The sequence below is a fragment of the Talaromyces rugulosus genome, chromosome VI (genome assembly GCF_013368755.1).
Source record: "Talaromyces rugulosus chromosome VI, complete sequence".
NCBI lineage: Eukaryota > Fungi > Ascomycota > Eurotiomycetes > Eurotiales > Trichocomaceae > Talaromyces > Talaromyces rugulosus.
This window is the reverse complement of record NC_049566.1, coordinates 3260980-3275184: the sequence shown is the minus strand read 5'-3', so window position 1 is coordinate 3275184 and position 14205 is coordinate 3260980. Positions and strand designations below refer to the sequence as shown.

General features: G+C 49.2%; 4 protein-coding genes across 4 annotated transcripts; 2 read left to right on the top strand and 2 right to left on the bottom strand.

Annotated features, from left to right (window-relative positions):
• Positions 1-114: 114 nt before the first annotated feature.
• TRUGW13939_11514 (uncharacterized protein) lies at positions 115-632 on the top strand (the record flags this gene model as incomplete). Its single annotated transcript, XM_035494621.1, has 4 exons — positions 115-153; positions 222-430; positions 489-538; positions 604-632. 4 exons carry the CDS (start codon positions 115-117, stop codon positions 630-632), a joined length of 327 nt encoding a protein of 108 aa, XP_035350514.1.
• Positions 633-1099: 467 nt separating this feature from the next.
• On the top strand, positions 1100-5949 carry TRUGW13939_11513 (uncharacterized protein; the record flags this gene model as incomplete). Its single annotated transcript, XM_035494620.1, has 9 exons — positions 1100-1168; positions 1229-2834; positions 3165-4683; positions 5037-5059; positions 5120-5178; positions 5232-5298; positions 5351-5556; positions 5609-5859; positions 5913-5949. The coding sequence occupies 9 exons, from the start codon at positions 1100-1102 to the stop codon at positions 5947-5949; spliced, it is 3837 nt and encodes a 1278-aa protein (XP_035350513.1).
• Positions 5950-6460: 511 nt separating this feature from the next.
• TRUGW13939_11512 (uncharacterized protein) lies at positions 6461-7954 on the bottom strand (the record flags this gene model as incomplete). The annotated part of the gene is made up of 5 exons (XM_035494619.1): positions 6461-6941; positions 6998-7137; positions 7199-7253; positions 7306-7428; positions 7482-7954. 5 exons carry the CDS (start codon positions 7952-7954, stop codon positions 6461-6463), a joined length of 1272 nt encoding a protein of 423 aa, XP_035350512.1.
• Positions 7955-10803: 2849 nt separating this feature from the next.
• On the bottom strand, positions 10804-13806 carry TRUGW13939_11511 (uncharacterized protein; the record flags this gene model as incomplete). Its single annotated transcript, XM_035494618.1, has 2 exons — positions 10804-11384; positions 11442-13806. The coding sequence occupies 2 exons, from the start codon at positions 13804-13806 to the stop codon at positions 10804-10806; spliced, it is 2946 nt and encodes a 981-aa protein (XP_035350511.1).
• Between the last annotated feature and the right edge of the window lie 399 nt (positions 13807-14205).

Genomic DNA, 14205 nt, shown 5'->3' with positions numbered 1-14205 from the left:
TGGTCGGAGTGGATCACGTGAGCCGCGCTAAGGAGCTGGTTCGGGATTGTTTCGATGCTTCAACTCACTCATCGACTTTAGATCAACCACGAACAAGAGACTAGGAGCGCAGTCATGGCATCTCCACGGGGTCGAATCTTGGACCTTGTCAAGGTATGCAAAAAAAAAACCCCCCTCGGCTCTCGCAAATCGCCGTTACTAAACAAGAATCAATTGTCCAGGCCCAATGTCGGATCTTTTCCTCCACCTTTAACCCGCAACGACTGCGGCTGGGAAATAAAGTCTTACGACAGCGTCTGCGAGGACCTGCGCTCGCCTCATGGTACCCCCGGAATACCGTTTCTTTCCGCGATTTGCAAGATATATACAAGCCACTGGACCTTGAGACATTCGACGAGGGTCAGGATGATAGAGAGGAGGCCATACAAATGTACTATCGCGCAAACACCCTGCGTTTTTGCCATGCACAATGCTAACTGTTGCAACAGCGCCAAATTGCGAGGGAAAGGACGACCCAAGAAGAAGCGAACTGCTGCAGGTACGACTATATTCTCCTATTTTCTTTTATTTTTGTTTTTGGCATGCTAACTTATTCCTGCGAAGAATCACGCTCCCACAAAAAGAAGAAGTGATCCATATAGTTTTGGCTTGTCTCTGTGGTTTCTGCTACCAAGACGAGACTTTTTGTATTCTTTCGATTGCATCATGGGCGTCTAGAAATTTTTGTACAATATACTCCTTTAAATTACCAGGCTATTTTACCTGCGGTGTTAGAGAATATGTTTTCCAATAATAGCTTTTCTTCTTAAGAAAATTTCCCAGCTCAATGAACGTGTCATTAGTTTCTATAAGTTTTTATACTTGACTCTGAATAACGAGGACATTCAGCTTTCAGGCGGTTTTGCGCATAGGTCACGTGCCTTAGCGCAATACCTAAGTGGGCTCCACCCAGTGCCATCTCGCCGTCGCGATAGAACCTGCCTCTGTGCTTTTTGGAAGATATCGCTGCCACCCTTATCCAACAGCTGCTGGAAGGGTCTTTTTGCGCGTTTTATACTGTACTACAGCTTCGACGCGTCAAATTTTACAGCCGCCTACCATGCCAGCAGCAGCCGCCAAACCGAGTAAAAATCAGCTTCGAAGGGCTCGGAAAAAGGCTAAGAAAGATGTAGGAGACTTTAACCCCGTTGAAAGTTATTTTTCGAAACTAACATTTGTTTTCTTTTAGGTCTCAACTGCAGACTCTGAAAATGTTCCCAGCTCAAATGAAATTGACAGCAAGACGGCAGACGATGTCTCAAAGACAAAAACCCTCGATGGCGATAGTTCATTTGGAACTGATATAAACATGGACGACCCCTTATGGGGAATGTTCAAAGATATCGCGGGCCGATTCGAAGGAGGGGACAGCGAAGAAGCAAAAGCAGAGGTGGAAAAGCCTCAGATCTACTTTGACGACGACAACGAGATTCCAGACGAAGAAGAAAACGAGCCGAAGATGTCCAAGAAGAAGAGGAAGGAAATGACCAAGCTTTCCGTTGCTGAGCTGAAAGCGCTCGTTCAGAAACCAGATTTGGTTGAGTGGACAGATACTTCGGCTCCTGACCCTCGGTTACTGGTTCATATCAAAGCGCACAGGAATGTCGTGCCCGTCCCAACACACTGGTCACTGAAGCGAGAATATCTTTCGTCCAAACGAGGTATTGAAAAGGCGGCCTTTTCACTCCCAAAGTTTATCCAGGAGACTGGCATAGCCGAGATGCGTGATGCGGCACAGGAAAAGCAAGAACAATCGAGCCTAAAGCAAAAACAACGAGAGCGCGTCGCGCCGAAAATGGGGCGACTAGATATCGACTATCAAAAGCTTTACGAAGCCTTTTTCCGCTTTCAAACCAAGCCCGAGTTGACGCGATATGGGGAGGTTTACTACGAAGGCAAAGAATACGAAACGAACCTTCGTCATCTACGGCCAGGTGAGCTTAGCGATGAGTTGAAAGAAGCTCTCAATATCCCACCTGGAGCTCCCCCGCCTTGGTTGATCAACCAGCAACGCTATGGACCGCCTCCTTCTTATCCAGCACTAAAAATTCCTGGTTTGAATGCGCCGCCGCCGGCGGGAGCCATGTGGGGATACCACCCTGGTGGTTATGGAAAGCCTCCTGTCGATGAGCACAATCGGCCATTGTATGGAGGCGATATCTTTGGTGTTCTCCAGACTCAGCAAAGTGCCCAACAAGGCGAACCCGTCGAAAAGGACCTGTGGGGCGAACTGCAGCCGCCAGAGGAGGAAAGCGAGGAAGAAAGCGAAGAGGAAGAAGAAGATGACGAGGAGGCCGAGGATGAAGAAATGGGCGAAGGGCTACAGACACCAAGTGGCCTGGAGACTCCAAGCGGATTTGTATCTGCTGTGCCGTCAGAAATCGGGGCTGCTGAAAGTGTTAGCGGGGAGTTCGATGTCCGAAAACACCACAGAGGAACGGAAACAGAGGACTCCATACAACCAAAGGCGGCATACCGTGTCATTCCAGAGCAAAAATCCCGTGTGCAGGGCTTCTTTGGTGGCGATAGAAAATATGACCTTAAAGCACCAGACCCATCGATCCCAGTTCTGGGCGCGGAAGACCACAGTCGCAAAAGGAAAGGACAGGGCGATGTGGATGTGTCGATGGACCCGGAAATGCTGCAGAGCAGCGATGGCATCAACAAGGAGCATTTGCAGGGCTTGTATAATGAAGAGCGACAGCAAGAACATTCACAATGGAACTTCCAGGAGGATCTCAGCGATATGATTGCGAGCGAGAGCCGGAAGAGGCTCCGCAACCAAGAGGAAAAGCGTGGAAAGCGGGGATAGATGGCGATGACTGAATAGCTCTTTACGACTACGGTATTATAATCAATGTACAATTATCATACTTATTATTATTATACTTGAGTACGGACGTAGTACTACGTACGTATTAACCTAACTGAGTGGCAGCAGAGCCGCATTGCCACCGGCTAACCGGAACGGGTCTAGCCCCGCTATACGCTGTCGACTTCTCGCCGTCCGCCGTTGGTCTTTCCTGAGTTTACTCAAACATTTGGCCCGACAGAATGGAGCGAGATCGTGGAAGAAGGTAACGCTTAAACTGCAGATAACGGCACATACTCTCGATCGCTAACAGTTTGCTGCAGTATGAGATACGACGAGCGGTGGGGTGGTGGCGAGAGTTACAGACCAGCTGGGAGAATTTCTCGGTCGCGCTCTCGCAGCCGAATGCGACGCCCTCGCTCTCGCTCACGCTCTCGAAACCGATCGCCTCGTCTGACTGCTGATACATGGGTGCCACAAGGCGGCGGGCGGCATTTAGGGAGATACCGCAGCCGATCGCCGCCAGGGAACAACCTGCGTCGTTCTCGCAGTCCTCCGTATCGCCAGCGCCAGCGCATTTTGTCCCCGCCGCGAAATGGGCGCCCTAGATCGCCTTATGGTCCGTCCTGGCGCTCTCGGTCGCCGTATTCGAAAAAACTGCCTTCTGATTACCAGCCCTCGCGGTTTGCTGGTGACTCTTCGCGACCCCCATACCCCCCCAGGTCACCAAGGCGAGATCAACCTCCCTCGCCACCTGGTAGATACCGCGACTACCCATCCCCTTCGCGACCCGCTTCTATTAGAGAGCGGCCGCCATATGGCCGTCCTGTCGGTCGCTCAAAGAGTCCTTATTATCGCAATGAGCAATACCCTCGAAATGACTCGAACCCACGGAGAAGGACGCGATCTCCTGTCAAACCGGGCTTATCCGACCACCCTTCTTCACATAATTCCGCATCGACTTCACGAAGATCATCGCCTCCTACAAATTTCGATCGACCTAGCGTGACCCCTTCGCGGCCGAGAAGTCGGTCACCGGTAGATCTAGCTTCTAGGGCCAAAGCCAAGTCCGTTGAAAGGGCTCCGGTACCTTCTAGCGCGGTCGGATCGTCTTCACATTTAAGTTATGATAATGCGAGGAACTCGCCTCTGAATAGCGCTCAGGAGCGGGCTATCCCAGAGAGGTCGGATAAGCCTGTGGCTGACCGTCCTGGGTTATCGCCTCGTGTTAGTGTTTCTTCAGAAAAGAACGACCACCCGAAGGGACCAGGCTTGTCTGATCCACGGGGCTCACAGCAGGAGACTGGGCAGTCTACTCAGAATCGGGCTTCCAGTATATCCTTACTATCTGCTCCAACAAGACCCAAAGGAGCTTCCAATTTTCACCCCCGTGATCACCCCCGTGAACCCACATGGGCGGGACGGCGTGCTCCTCCCCCTCCCCTACAACAGACACCGCCGACTGGGCCTCGGAACCGATACGTACAAGCCCCGCCAGTTAATGATTTACAACGTGGACCATCCTATCGACCCAGCAATGGCCTCTCGGCCCCGCATCACCAACGCAGCCCAAGACCCAACTACCTTGCGACACTACCCACCGTGGTGGCTGGCGGGAGGCTGTTACCACCGGCATTCGATGCCTTGATTGAGAAGCGGCTGTCGCAGCTTGAGTCGGACGAAGATAAACTGATCGACCAAGTACTGGAGAAACAGCGGTCGAAGCGAGTGGGTTTGAAGGACTGGGATCGGCTGGAACGAGAAAGTGCTTTGAATGCGCTGAAAAGCGAGCTGGCAGAGATGCATCTGCAGCGGATGACGGAGGGCGAGGGGTTTGAGGGGGCTGCAGTGTTTTGATAAGCTTGTATAACATGAATGAACGATTAACTATTTAATATTCAATTCCATTCAATACAATACAATACAATAATAATAATAATAATAACACCGAGATTATGAGCTTTATACGTGGGGCATAGTTCGCGCACGGCGATTGGCGGGCCCACTAGCTGCCGCAAATTACATCTGGACATTTCGCGTCTGGCCACTTGTTCCTGCTTCATGCGCCGCGCCCTTGCTCCTGACGACGACACTCTTTTTTAAATAATCAATACAACCCTTCTGATTCACACCTTGTGTGCTTTGTTTACTTGTCTTCTCGCTGCTGTTCGCTTGCAACCGCCAGGATGAATATCTTCAGGCTTCTTGGTAACACGGCTACTGTCCCTCACATGGCGAATTCCTAGACTGACTCGAATTTGATCGCAGCTGATTTCTCGCACCTGGTGTCCATCTTGGTGCTGTTGCAGAAGATGAAATCGTCAAATGTGGGGTTTGTCCCTTGAGCTTCTACCAGCTTTCTGTCTGACCTGGAATCTAGAGCTGTGCTGGACTTTCGTTCAAATCGCAGGTCCTGTACTTGGCTGTTTTCGTCACGCGTTACCTGGGTTTGTCTCCTTATTTTAGCCATCGTGTAAAATTTACTAACGCGGAGAAAAGACCTCTTCTGGACTTTCACAGACTCGCTATATAATACTGTTTTCAAGATCCTCTTCCTCGGTTCCTCCGCGTACACGATTTACCTGATGCTCAACGACTACAAGCCGACCCACGACCCAAACACGGATACATTTAAAGTGCAATACCTTGTTGGTTTCAGTACTTTGCTGGCCGTGCTCTTTCCGCAGAACTATAGTGTTTCCGAGGTTAGTTCGACCTACTGCAAGGAGGATACGTTCAAAGGCTAAAAAGAGACAGATTCTGTGGACGTTTTCCATCTGGCTCGAGTCTGTCGCAATTCTCCCTCAGCTGTTCATGCTGCAGCGTACCGGCGAGGCAGATACCATCACCACGCATTACCTCTTCGCGCTAGGTCTTTACAGAGCACTCTACATTCCAAACTGGATCTACCGCTACTTTGCCGAGAACCATTTCCATGCTATCCCCGTTCTTGCTGGAATCATTCAGACTATTCTTTACTCGGACTTTTTCTACATCTACTACACAAAGTATGGATTCTCGTTTTCTATTCTCGTGGATTGTGTCGCTAACTGTGTTATAGGGTTATGAAGGGGAAGAAGTTCTCTCTACCAGTTTAATTAATTATTTTATTTTCCATCGGAATTACGAATACCCTTCTTTCTTGGATGTATTGCTAGAAAAGCTTTGCTGTTAGCCTGTCCGACTACTCCGGGCACACAAGTTAATGGGGGCCCCCGATATGACAACACCTTTCGCGTGATTACTTAACAATCGCATGTTAAGTCGTTGAAAGTCAGTCCAGACACTGCTGAAGACGCATTTCCCAGGCAGATTCTTCTGCCTGACGACGAGATGCATTCATAACAGCAGCGAGCGACAACGGGGCGTATGTTTTATTTTATTTTTTTTATAACAAAGTGGAAATTATGTAGTATGATCAGAGATAATATGAAGATAATTTTTGTTTTCAAGTATATCATTATATACATATACAAGAGTTGATTAGGCTTCGTTTCCCATTTTTGACGCAGACATACAAGATTTCTCCCGTTCCAAACCCAACCACCAAGAAAAATTGGCAATTATTATAGTGAATTATTTGAATTATTGAATTAGCAGTGGAAGAAGTCAGTACCCGGAATATCGCGAATTCGCATTCGTTGCCAAAAACCCAGCATTACTTGATGCATACTGGGGAGCCTGCGAAGTTTCCACTAAATGATGAGGATGAGGATGGTGATGAGGATGAGGAGCATCACCTATCAAACCATGCGCTTTCATGGACAGTCTTTCGCTGCTTTCGGAGTGGAAATGGTTCGCAGAGGTATCGGGCCAAGTTACATCGTGATGATGATGGTGATGGTGGTGGGTAGGACTGTCTGAGTAGGTATAGGCCGTTGATTTGCGGCGGTAGGGAGTGTTGCCACCACCACTGCTGGTACTGCCGTATATGTGAGGCTGCTGTCTGGCGAGTTCGAAACGAGGCGAGCCTCTTCTCGAATCCGGAGGTGTCACTGTCAAGTTTGTTGTTGGTGGTGGTATTGTGCCCCGGCGACCTTGACAGGTTGGGCAGATTTTCACGAAGCGGGAGATGAGTTCTTTTGGGACCCTTTTTGACAGTTAAACTAGATAGAAATAGGGAACACTTGATTTCGTCGGTCTTACCATGAATATTTCTGACGTACGTTGGTAGACGTCTTGTCACGGCCTCCGTGTTGGCATTGCTGATGTGCCTGGGTCAGGATCTTGAAGAGCTTTTCTCGGATTGCCACGGGTTTACCCTCGTGGTGTATGAGTTTTTTATGCTAAAAGGAGACCGGGATTAGCACGGCTTCTACCACGGTCACTCTAGCCACTTTCACGCACATCTGGTACTCGGGGATCGTTTGGTCCAAGCTGGAACATTTTCTTCACCCAAAACCTAATCACAATAAGCACGGCCAGAAGGAAAGGAAAAGGGGGCAGATGAATACCTAAATTGAGCAGATTCTATCGCCGTATCTTTCGGATTGTCCAGAACATTTCGAATGTTGCGCGCTCTTCGCGCATTAATCAACGCCTTGTCCTGTTTCTTTACCGAGAGCTCATTTACATAACTATTTGATAAGCTGAAAAAACACCTCGATCAAGGGTATTTTCCTGTTGGTACCTTTTTATCAAGTCATCAAATTCCTCCACAATGGGGAATCCATCTAGTGGCGGGTTCACAGGCTCCGAGAACATGTCCTCTTCGTTAAACGACTCCTGGCTTTCGACTTCGTATTCCAGTGGGCCGCTTAGATGCACGAAGCGTGCTGCATTCAGATGTCTGGGCGGATTCAGGTATCGCGGGTCTCGGAAAGAGGGCTGCTGTTCGTGGCGTGTTGTTGCTGTTGCTGCTGGGTGCGCTCCTCCTAGACTCGGATGCATCACTGTTCCCCCCGGGAGACCCAGATGAGCCTGTGGCCCATAGTAAGGAGAAACTGTATGATGATACGGGCTGAACGGGTGCATCATGTTGTAGGAGCTGGACGAGTGGTACGAGAGTTCGGGGCTCGCGGGGTTTTCGTAGCAAGGAGCGATTGGAGCAGAGTCGTTGGAGTAGGCATATTGCTCTTGTGACGATCGTCTGTATGTGTTCATGTCGTATGCAATAAGGGGGGATGGTCAACAATTTTTCAAAAAACAATCAAGACGGTAAAAACGAAAGACTTGGTTTCCAAAAACTAAAACAAAACGAGGGCTCTCCTGCAGTTATATATACCCATTGGCTCGGACAACACCACACAACAGAACAACACTGCTGTCAAAAGACCAATAGCTGATGCGCGGTGGCTGAGGATTGCTTCACTCTGACACTGGACAGCAAGGCAGCCTGCATATTCTGGGGGGATTTCTATTCGGAGACAAACAAACATATGACATGACCACCCCCCCCCCAGCTAGTCGGTGAGATTGTCAGGCATTGAGCGTGAAGCAGATGGTCATTTGCTGCTGCATTCTTGCAGGGATTCTTATAAAGTACTTGAGGACAACGGAGCTCACCTTCATGCATGTTGAGCGTGTGGGTGGGTGAATCTGGTCTGTCAGGTACACAGCCTCCAGTGACTCGGACTGGGTGATTCAAGGCTTTCGCCTCATCGTCCTTTTTTTGTTTCTCGCATGACAGCAGATCTGCATGCCCATTTTTCCTTTTTTTGCTGCCTAGCTCGATCCCTAAGGCATTCAACCATGGGCGATCATTAGTCCACGACAGAGCTAGACGTGGCAGAATCTACGATGGGAGCCACGTTGGTCTGCGTTGTGGAGGCCCGATCGGCGTCAGGCTTCACTGAGGAAATACTAGTAGAAGCGTTCAATGGAAACGAAAAGGAGTGTTACTTTATTTTTTTTAACCCTGTGAAACTAGTGTTACTAGTACTGCTGGTAATACTTTTAGCAGTAAGTACTACTCCCCTCATAGTTTGACCGCTGCGGCTATCTCTCTATATCAAGAGTCTCGATTTCTCAATTTCTCAACTTTCAGTCACCCAACATAGTTGACGTTTTCTTTTCATGCAATATGACAATGAACCAAGGCCCCGATAGGCCCAAGTCTCACGTTTTTACTGCACCGCATGCAGGGTTTTCCTGCACGTACGCTCTAATACGTTTGATTGTATACTTTCTTTTGCCATCTTTCTCGAGTCCGACAACGTTTTTAACTCTTCTTTCTTTTTTTTCTCGCTTTATCTCCAGAGTCTCCGAATATACTCGGTTCCACGAGTCGCAGCCTCTTTGATAATCTCTGTGTGACCAGACCGGAATGTGTTGAGACACAAGTGGTTCCATAAGCAGCCAGCACGACATTTTTGTCGCATGTGTTGGTATACAGAACTAACCCTGCCAGTGTCTTGCTCAGTTCTCTTCTCTTCTCTATCTAAGTAAAGCTTTTAGTAAAGATCGCCTCAGGCTTGAGAGTCTAGACCGAACATTCAGTGTTCTTTAGTGACGTTTGACATGCTTCTACCATCATATATGAAAGCCTACCGGTGCCCAAAGAACCTGAAGAATGCAATCGGATCTTGTTCATAAACATCGCCGTTCGCCGACTCCTGTCCAACTCGACCTTTTTCCCCCCTACCCCCCCCCCCCCCCCCCCCAACAGCCTCGCCTCGTTTCGACTTGCATCTCTATTTGACAGCGAATCATTGAGCCACCATTGATAATTCCTGGGACTCCGAATGGCTCACCTTGTTTATCGGCGGGACAATTATTCCCTTTTTTAAAAACACACACAGGGAGAAAAAAAAAGGAACTTGACGGACAGATGCGCCTACATACTGGGATCCTGATAGGCAACATTTATTATTTATTTTTTTGAGTCTGCGAGTAAACTGCAAGGAGGCTTTGCAGGACAATGAAACTGGATGCTGGAGGAAGCACTTCCCCGGCCACTCACTTTCGCTCCGTCTTCAGACAAGGATCAGCGTGGCAGCAGCAAGCAAGCCATGCGATATGTGAGGCTAAGTCAATATATCCAGCCCCAATCATACTTCTGCCAAGCTAGTAACAATAAAAATAGAAAAGAAAAGGAAGGTGAAAACAAAAAAAAAGTTGTGTTACCATCTGACAATGATTGATTGCATTCCTCTTTGACTTTTTTTAGGGCTAGAAAAAACTTTCCGTTCTAGGAAATAATCTATTCAGGAAAAAAAAAAGGGGTCAGCCAAGATTCATATCACGACTGGAGGTCGATTAGTGGCTCTGCAGCGCTATAGCTTATTTCGATAGTAAATGTCTATCCAGCATAGCCTGGACTGTTTTTCTCAAAGTGGATATCTAGAGAATGAATGTCTTTGAAATATTTCTCTCGTCCATTGAATCTGAGACAAGCTTTTCTTGTATGTACTCCTAGAAACTAGAGTGTACCCCAAACCCCGGTCAACCACACCCCTGTCACTAGGTTGAGCAATGAACACACAAACTATAGAATAATAAGCAATACACAAAAGGAAAAAAAAAAAACCGTTTCTTTTTCCCGGATGCGGAGTGCCGTTCATGCTGCCTGCATGCGTCGGATACATCGGACGATATCCCATTGGCTTATTTGGGACCTTTTTTCGGTGTTTTCTCTCTCTCTGTTTCTCTGTTTCTTCTTTTTTAATTCGTATGCATCAATATTAGCCGTGGAGCCCTGAAGTAGTATCCTGCATGGGAATCTATAGACCGCTAGATAGCCACCAAATAGAGAGAGGCTGTGGGTAATGCCTTGAAAATAAGAAGAATAAAGTTTTGAAAGAGGTCATTGATTGCAAATAATAATGTAAAAGATTGAACAAGGCTGGAGAAACCCCGCAGCACGTTCAGATTAGCGATTAGCAGGTAAAACTTAACGAATAACAATAACGGTAACGGTAATAGCAACAAGAACAGTAACAAACATAAGTATACATCGTCATTATCATGCAGAATGCAACCCGTTTCTTCATAAGTCGTAGAATCATGTACATTCAACTCGCCGACGCATTATTCTCACTGGGAATCAGGTCCCGGATCGACCAGCGCCAACCATCTCCGAACCGCTGTCGCTCAGATGTAACCCATTTGGCAACTTTGCGTCTCCATCTGTCTTCTTCGGCACGCTGACGTTTGACAAACTCAGGTCCAACGTCGAATTCCTCGGTTATTGGCCATTCCTCGGATGAGTCACCGCCACTTTGGTCATCTGAGACATCCATGTCATTCGCGGTACCTGACAAAACTCTCTTGTGTCGGGTCGAGTCGGATTTATCCTGGAGGTCTTCGAGGCCCGCGAAGACGTCCTCGGACTCGTCATAGACCACCGCTGCTGTGCCCTTGTCACCGCCTTCGCCTCCGCCCGGTGACGACGCGAGCTTCATCCAGCACATCCGCTGCGGATCAAACACCATGTTGCCTACAACCTGAGTATCCTTGGTTGTGCCCATGCTGGCAATAAGCGCTGGTGCTGCTTTGGGAGACTTGGGTCTTGTCATCACGTCGAATCCTGCTACTGTGTTCTCGTTTCCTTCCCAGCGGTAGGTAGCAGGATTATATTGCATCCCTTTGATTTCTAATAACGAAAATTTAGCATGGTCTATTCCAGTTGTAGGTCATGAGCATAACTTACGTTTGGTTTCGTTGACGCCAGACCCCATTGGTCGAATCAACTGTGGCCGAGCCTTGGATGATTTACCCTTTTTGCTTCTCAGCGTCAACACGCTTTCGCCATCTTGAGAATGCTGCTGCCCCTTCCAATTCGTACTAAGAGGCGCAAGTGCCGTGCTTCCCCGGTCTCGACTAGGTAGCGAAAGAGAGGCGATCCTTTGTTCACGGGCATTTCTAGATGCGTTGGTGTCCCTGGCGAATCGAGGCGTGAAGGAACTAGGCCGAGGCGAGCTGAGCTGGGCGGTAGACGAGGGCGAGGTTTCTGCCCGCGGCAAAAGGGCAGGGGGGGTATGGGTTAAGCGGCTTCGGATCGACCTCGGTGCACCGTGGCCCACTGGAGACTTAACAAAACGACTTTCGGCGACTGTAGATGTTGGTAGATCATCAAAAGACTCTAGTTCAGAGCCATCTCCATAGTTCCGTCTACGTGCGGGTCGAGTAACTGTTCGTTTTGCTGTGACATTAGTGTAATCACTGGTAGTATCTGAATTGTGACGTTGAGATGGAGGAGGATAAGCGAAACGAGTTGCTGATTTCTGAGAATTTGCAAAATCTTCGGAATCAGAACGGCGAGAATGACGGGTGTACTTGACGCTTGCGTGTTGTGACTGGCCTGGAGATGCACCAGCAGGGAGAAACGGCGTGTTGGATGGACGGTTTGCCAATCGGGAACTGGTTGTAGCTCGATCAACTGGCGTTTTTGGCCGTATAGATTGGGGGATAAAGGTCGCACCATCCTGGCGAGATGATGGGCGCGGGAGAGGCGTGGAGGAAGTTGATGGGTCATAAGCACGGATAGAAGGCATTGAGCGTTTGGCTTTCAAAAGCTGTGCACTAGTTGTTGTGTCAGTACGAGTATTTTCTCCCGAAATCCTAGAACCGAGAGATCTTCGAGCTCGGGACGAAGGCGTGGCCGGCGGAGAGGTATGGGATGCGTGGATGCTCGAGACAGACGATCTACTCGCATGTCCCGAGAGCCGAGACTGCGGTCGGCGGAATTTAACGATAGGAGCGCCGCTTTCTGAGACTGGTTCAAGATTAGAGTGGCTGCGATCATGGCCAGATAGCCGTGGAATTCGGGTGACTGTTGAAGGTGTCTTATTCGTAAATGTAATTGTTTTCTCGGAACGACTAGGGGTTGGCGTGTGGGCTATTTTGCGCTTCACGTTTCGGTTGACGCCTGGCTTCATCGACGCAAAAACATTGCCGTCATCAACGTCCAAATTATCAAAAAAGTCCTTGTGCTCGTTGACTCTTTTCGAAACGGGTTGAGATTTTGGGCTGACATCAGGGGTCGTGGACGGTTCTTGCCGTTTCTTCAAAGCCTCCGAAAAGTCTACAGGGCCATCAGGTAGGACCAAACCCTCCAGACTATCATCACTTTCTGCCGTAAGACAGCTTGAGACACTGGGACTGAAGGCGGAAATAGAGGAACTATGAGTAGACCGTCCATCTCGCTTCGTCCCGCCAAAGCGCACACCTATACTGCCTTCTGCCCAGTCAAGATCCCAAACGTCCTCATTCAAGTTTGGAGGGTTTGGTGTGATATCCTTGGGCGCAGAAAGTTTCAGAGTGGAGTTTTCGCCAGGAAATTCGAAATCTTGCTCAAAATCATCCATATCGTTATTAGCTGCAACCGCAGAAGGCTGAAGCTCATTCGGGCGCAATTTGGCGATTTTAATCGTTGGCACCTCTTTCACATGGTCCCTTTCGCTTGTTTGTTTAGGACTTGCCAAGGCATCAGTGGGACTTTCTATCTGTATGGCGGTATCGGATTCGCGAAAAGAGTCTAGATCGATAGCGGCCGCGGGTTTGGATGGACTCGTCATGAGCAGGGGGTTGACATGTTGGAGAGATTCGGGAAAGAGCGGTCGTTCCTGAGGTCTGAGTGACAGCTCCGCATCCATTGGGAAATCCAAGTCGTCAGACCAGTCATCGATTGTACTTTTTCTGGCATGCTTCGCTTGGAGTTTCTTAATGGCGCCGCCCGTGAGCGCAGATTTGGGCACGCCGTTTGGGATAGGGATGCCGGCGCTGCGAGCAGAGGCAATGGCTTCTTCGGTCGCGGTCTCGTCGTTGTCGCGCAGCAGCACCTGCCAGTCTTCGTCGCCGGGGTTTGATTCAATGTCAGAGCGCACAGAGAGTCGCGACGACACGGAATCGCGGTGGCCGCCGGCCGACCGGCGGACGGATCCGGTGACTGATGTCGTTGTAGAGACTGCTTGGAAATTGGTGTCGTCCAGGCACTGGAGGTCGCCATCGTCATCCCATGATTCCACCGGCGCTGCTGCTTCGCCCTGCAGCAGGTGGAGGTTATCCGACTGCATTGTGAGTTGATTGTTTGATTCTAGTGCGGTGAAATCATTCATAAACAATGTGTCGGGCGATGCTTAGGTGGCAGATAATCCCATCTCTGAGCGTGTAAAACTCAAACTGGGTCGAGGTGTCGTGGTGGTTATCAGTCAGTTTTAATACTCCTGACAATGTATCAGGGCTGCTGGTGTGGAATGCTGCTGTCGCCTGCAACACACGCTCTCGAATGCTCGAGGTTGGAGTGGCCGATATTCGACGACGGCTTGCGGTGGTGGATTCGGGCTGGTCAAGTCATTTGTGCGATCGACAGCTGCGAGGTGGATAGTGGTGGTGGTATGGTGGTTGTGCAGTGTCGAGGGGTGGCTGGGCGAGACAAATAATGTTCTCCGCCGGGAATGCCAAGTCGCGCGCGT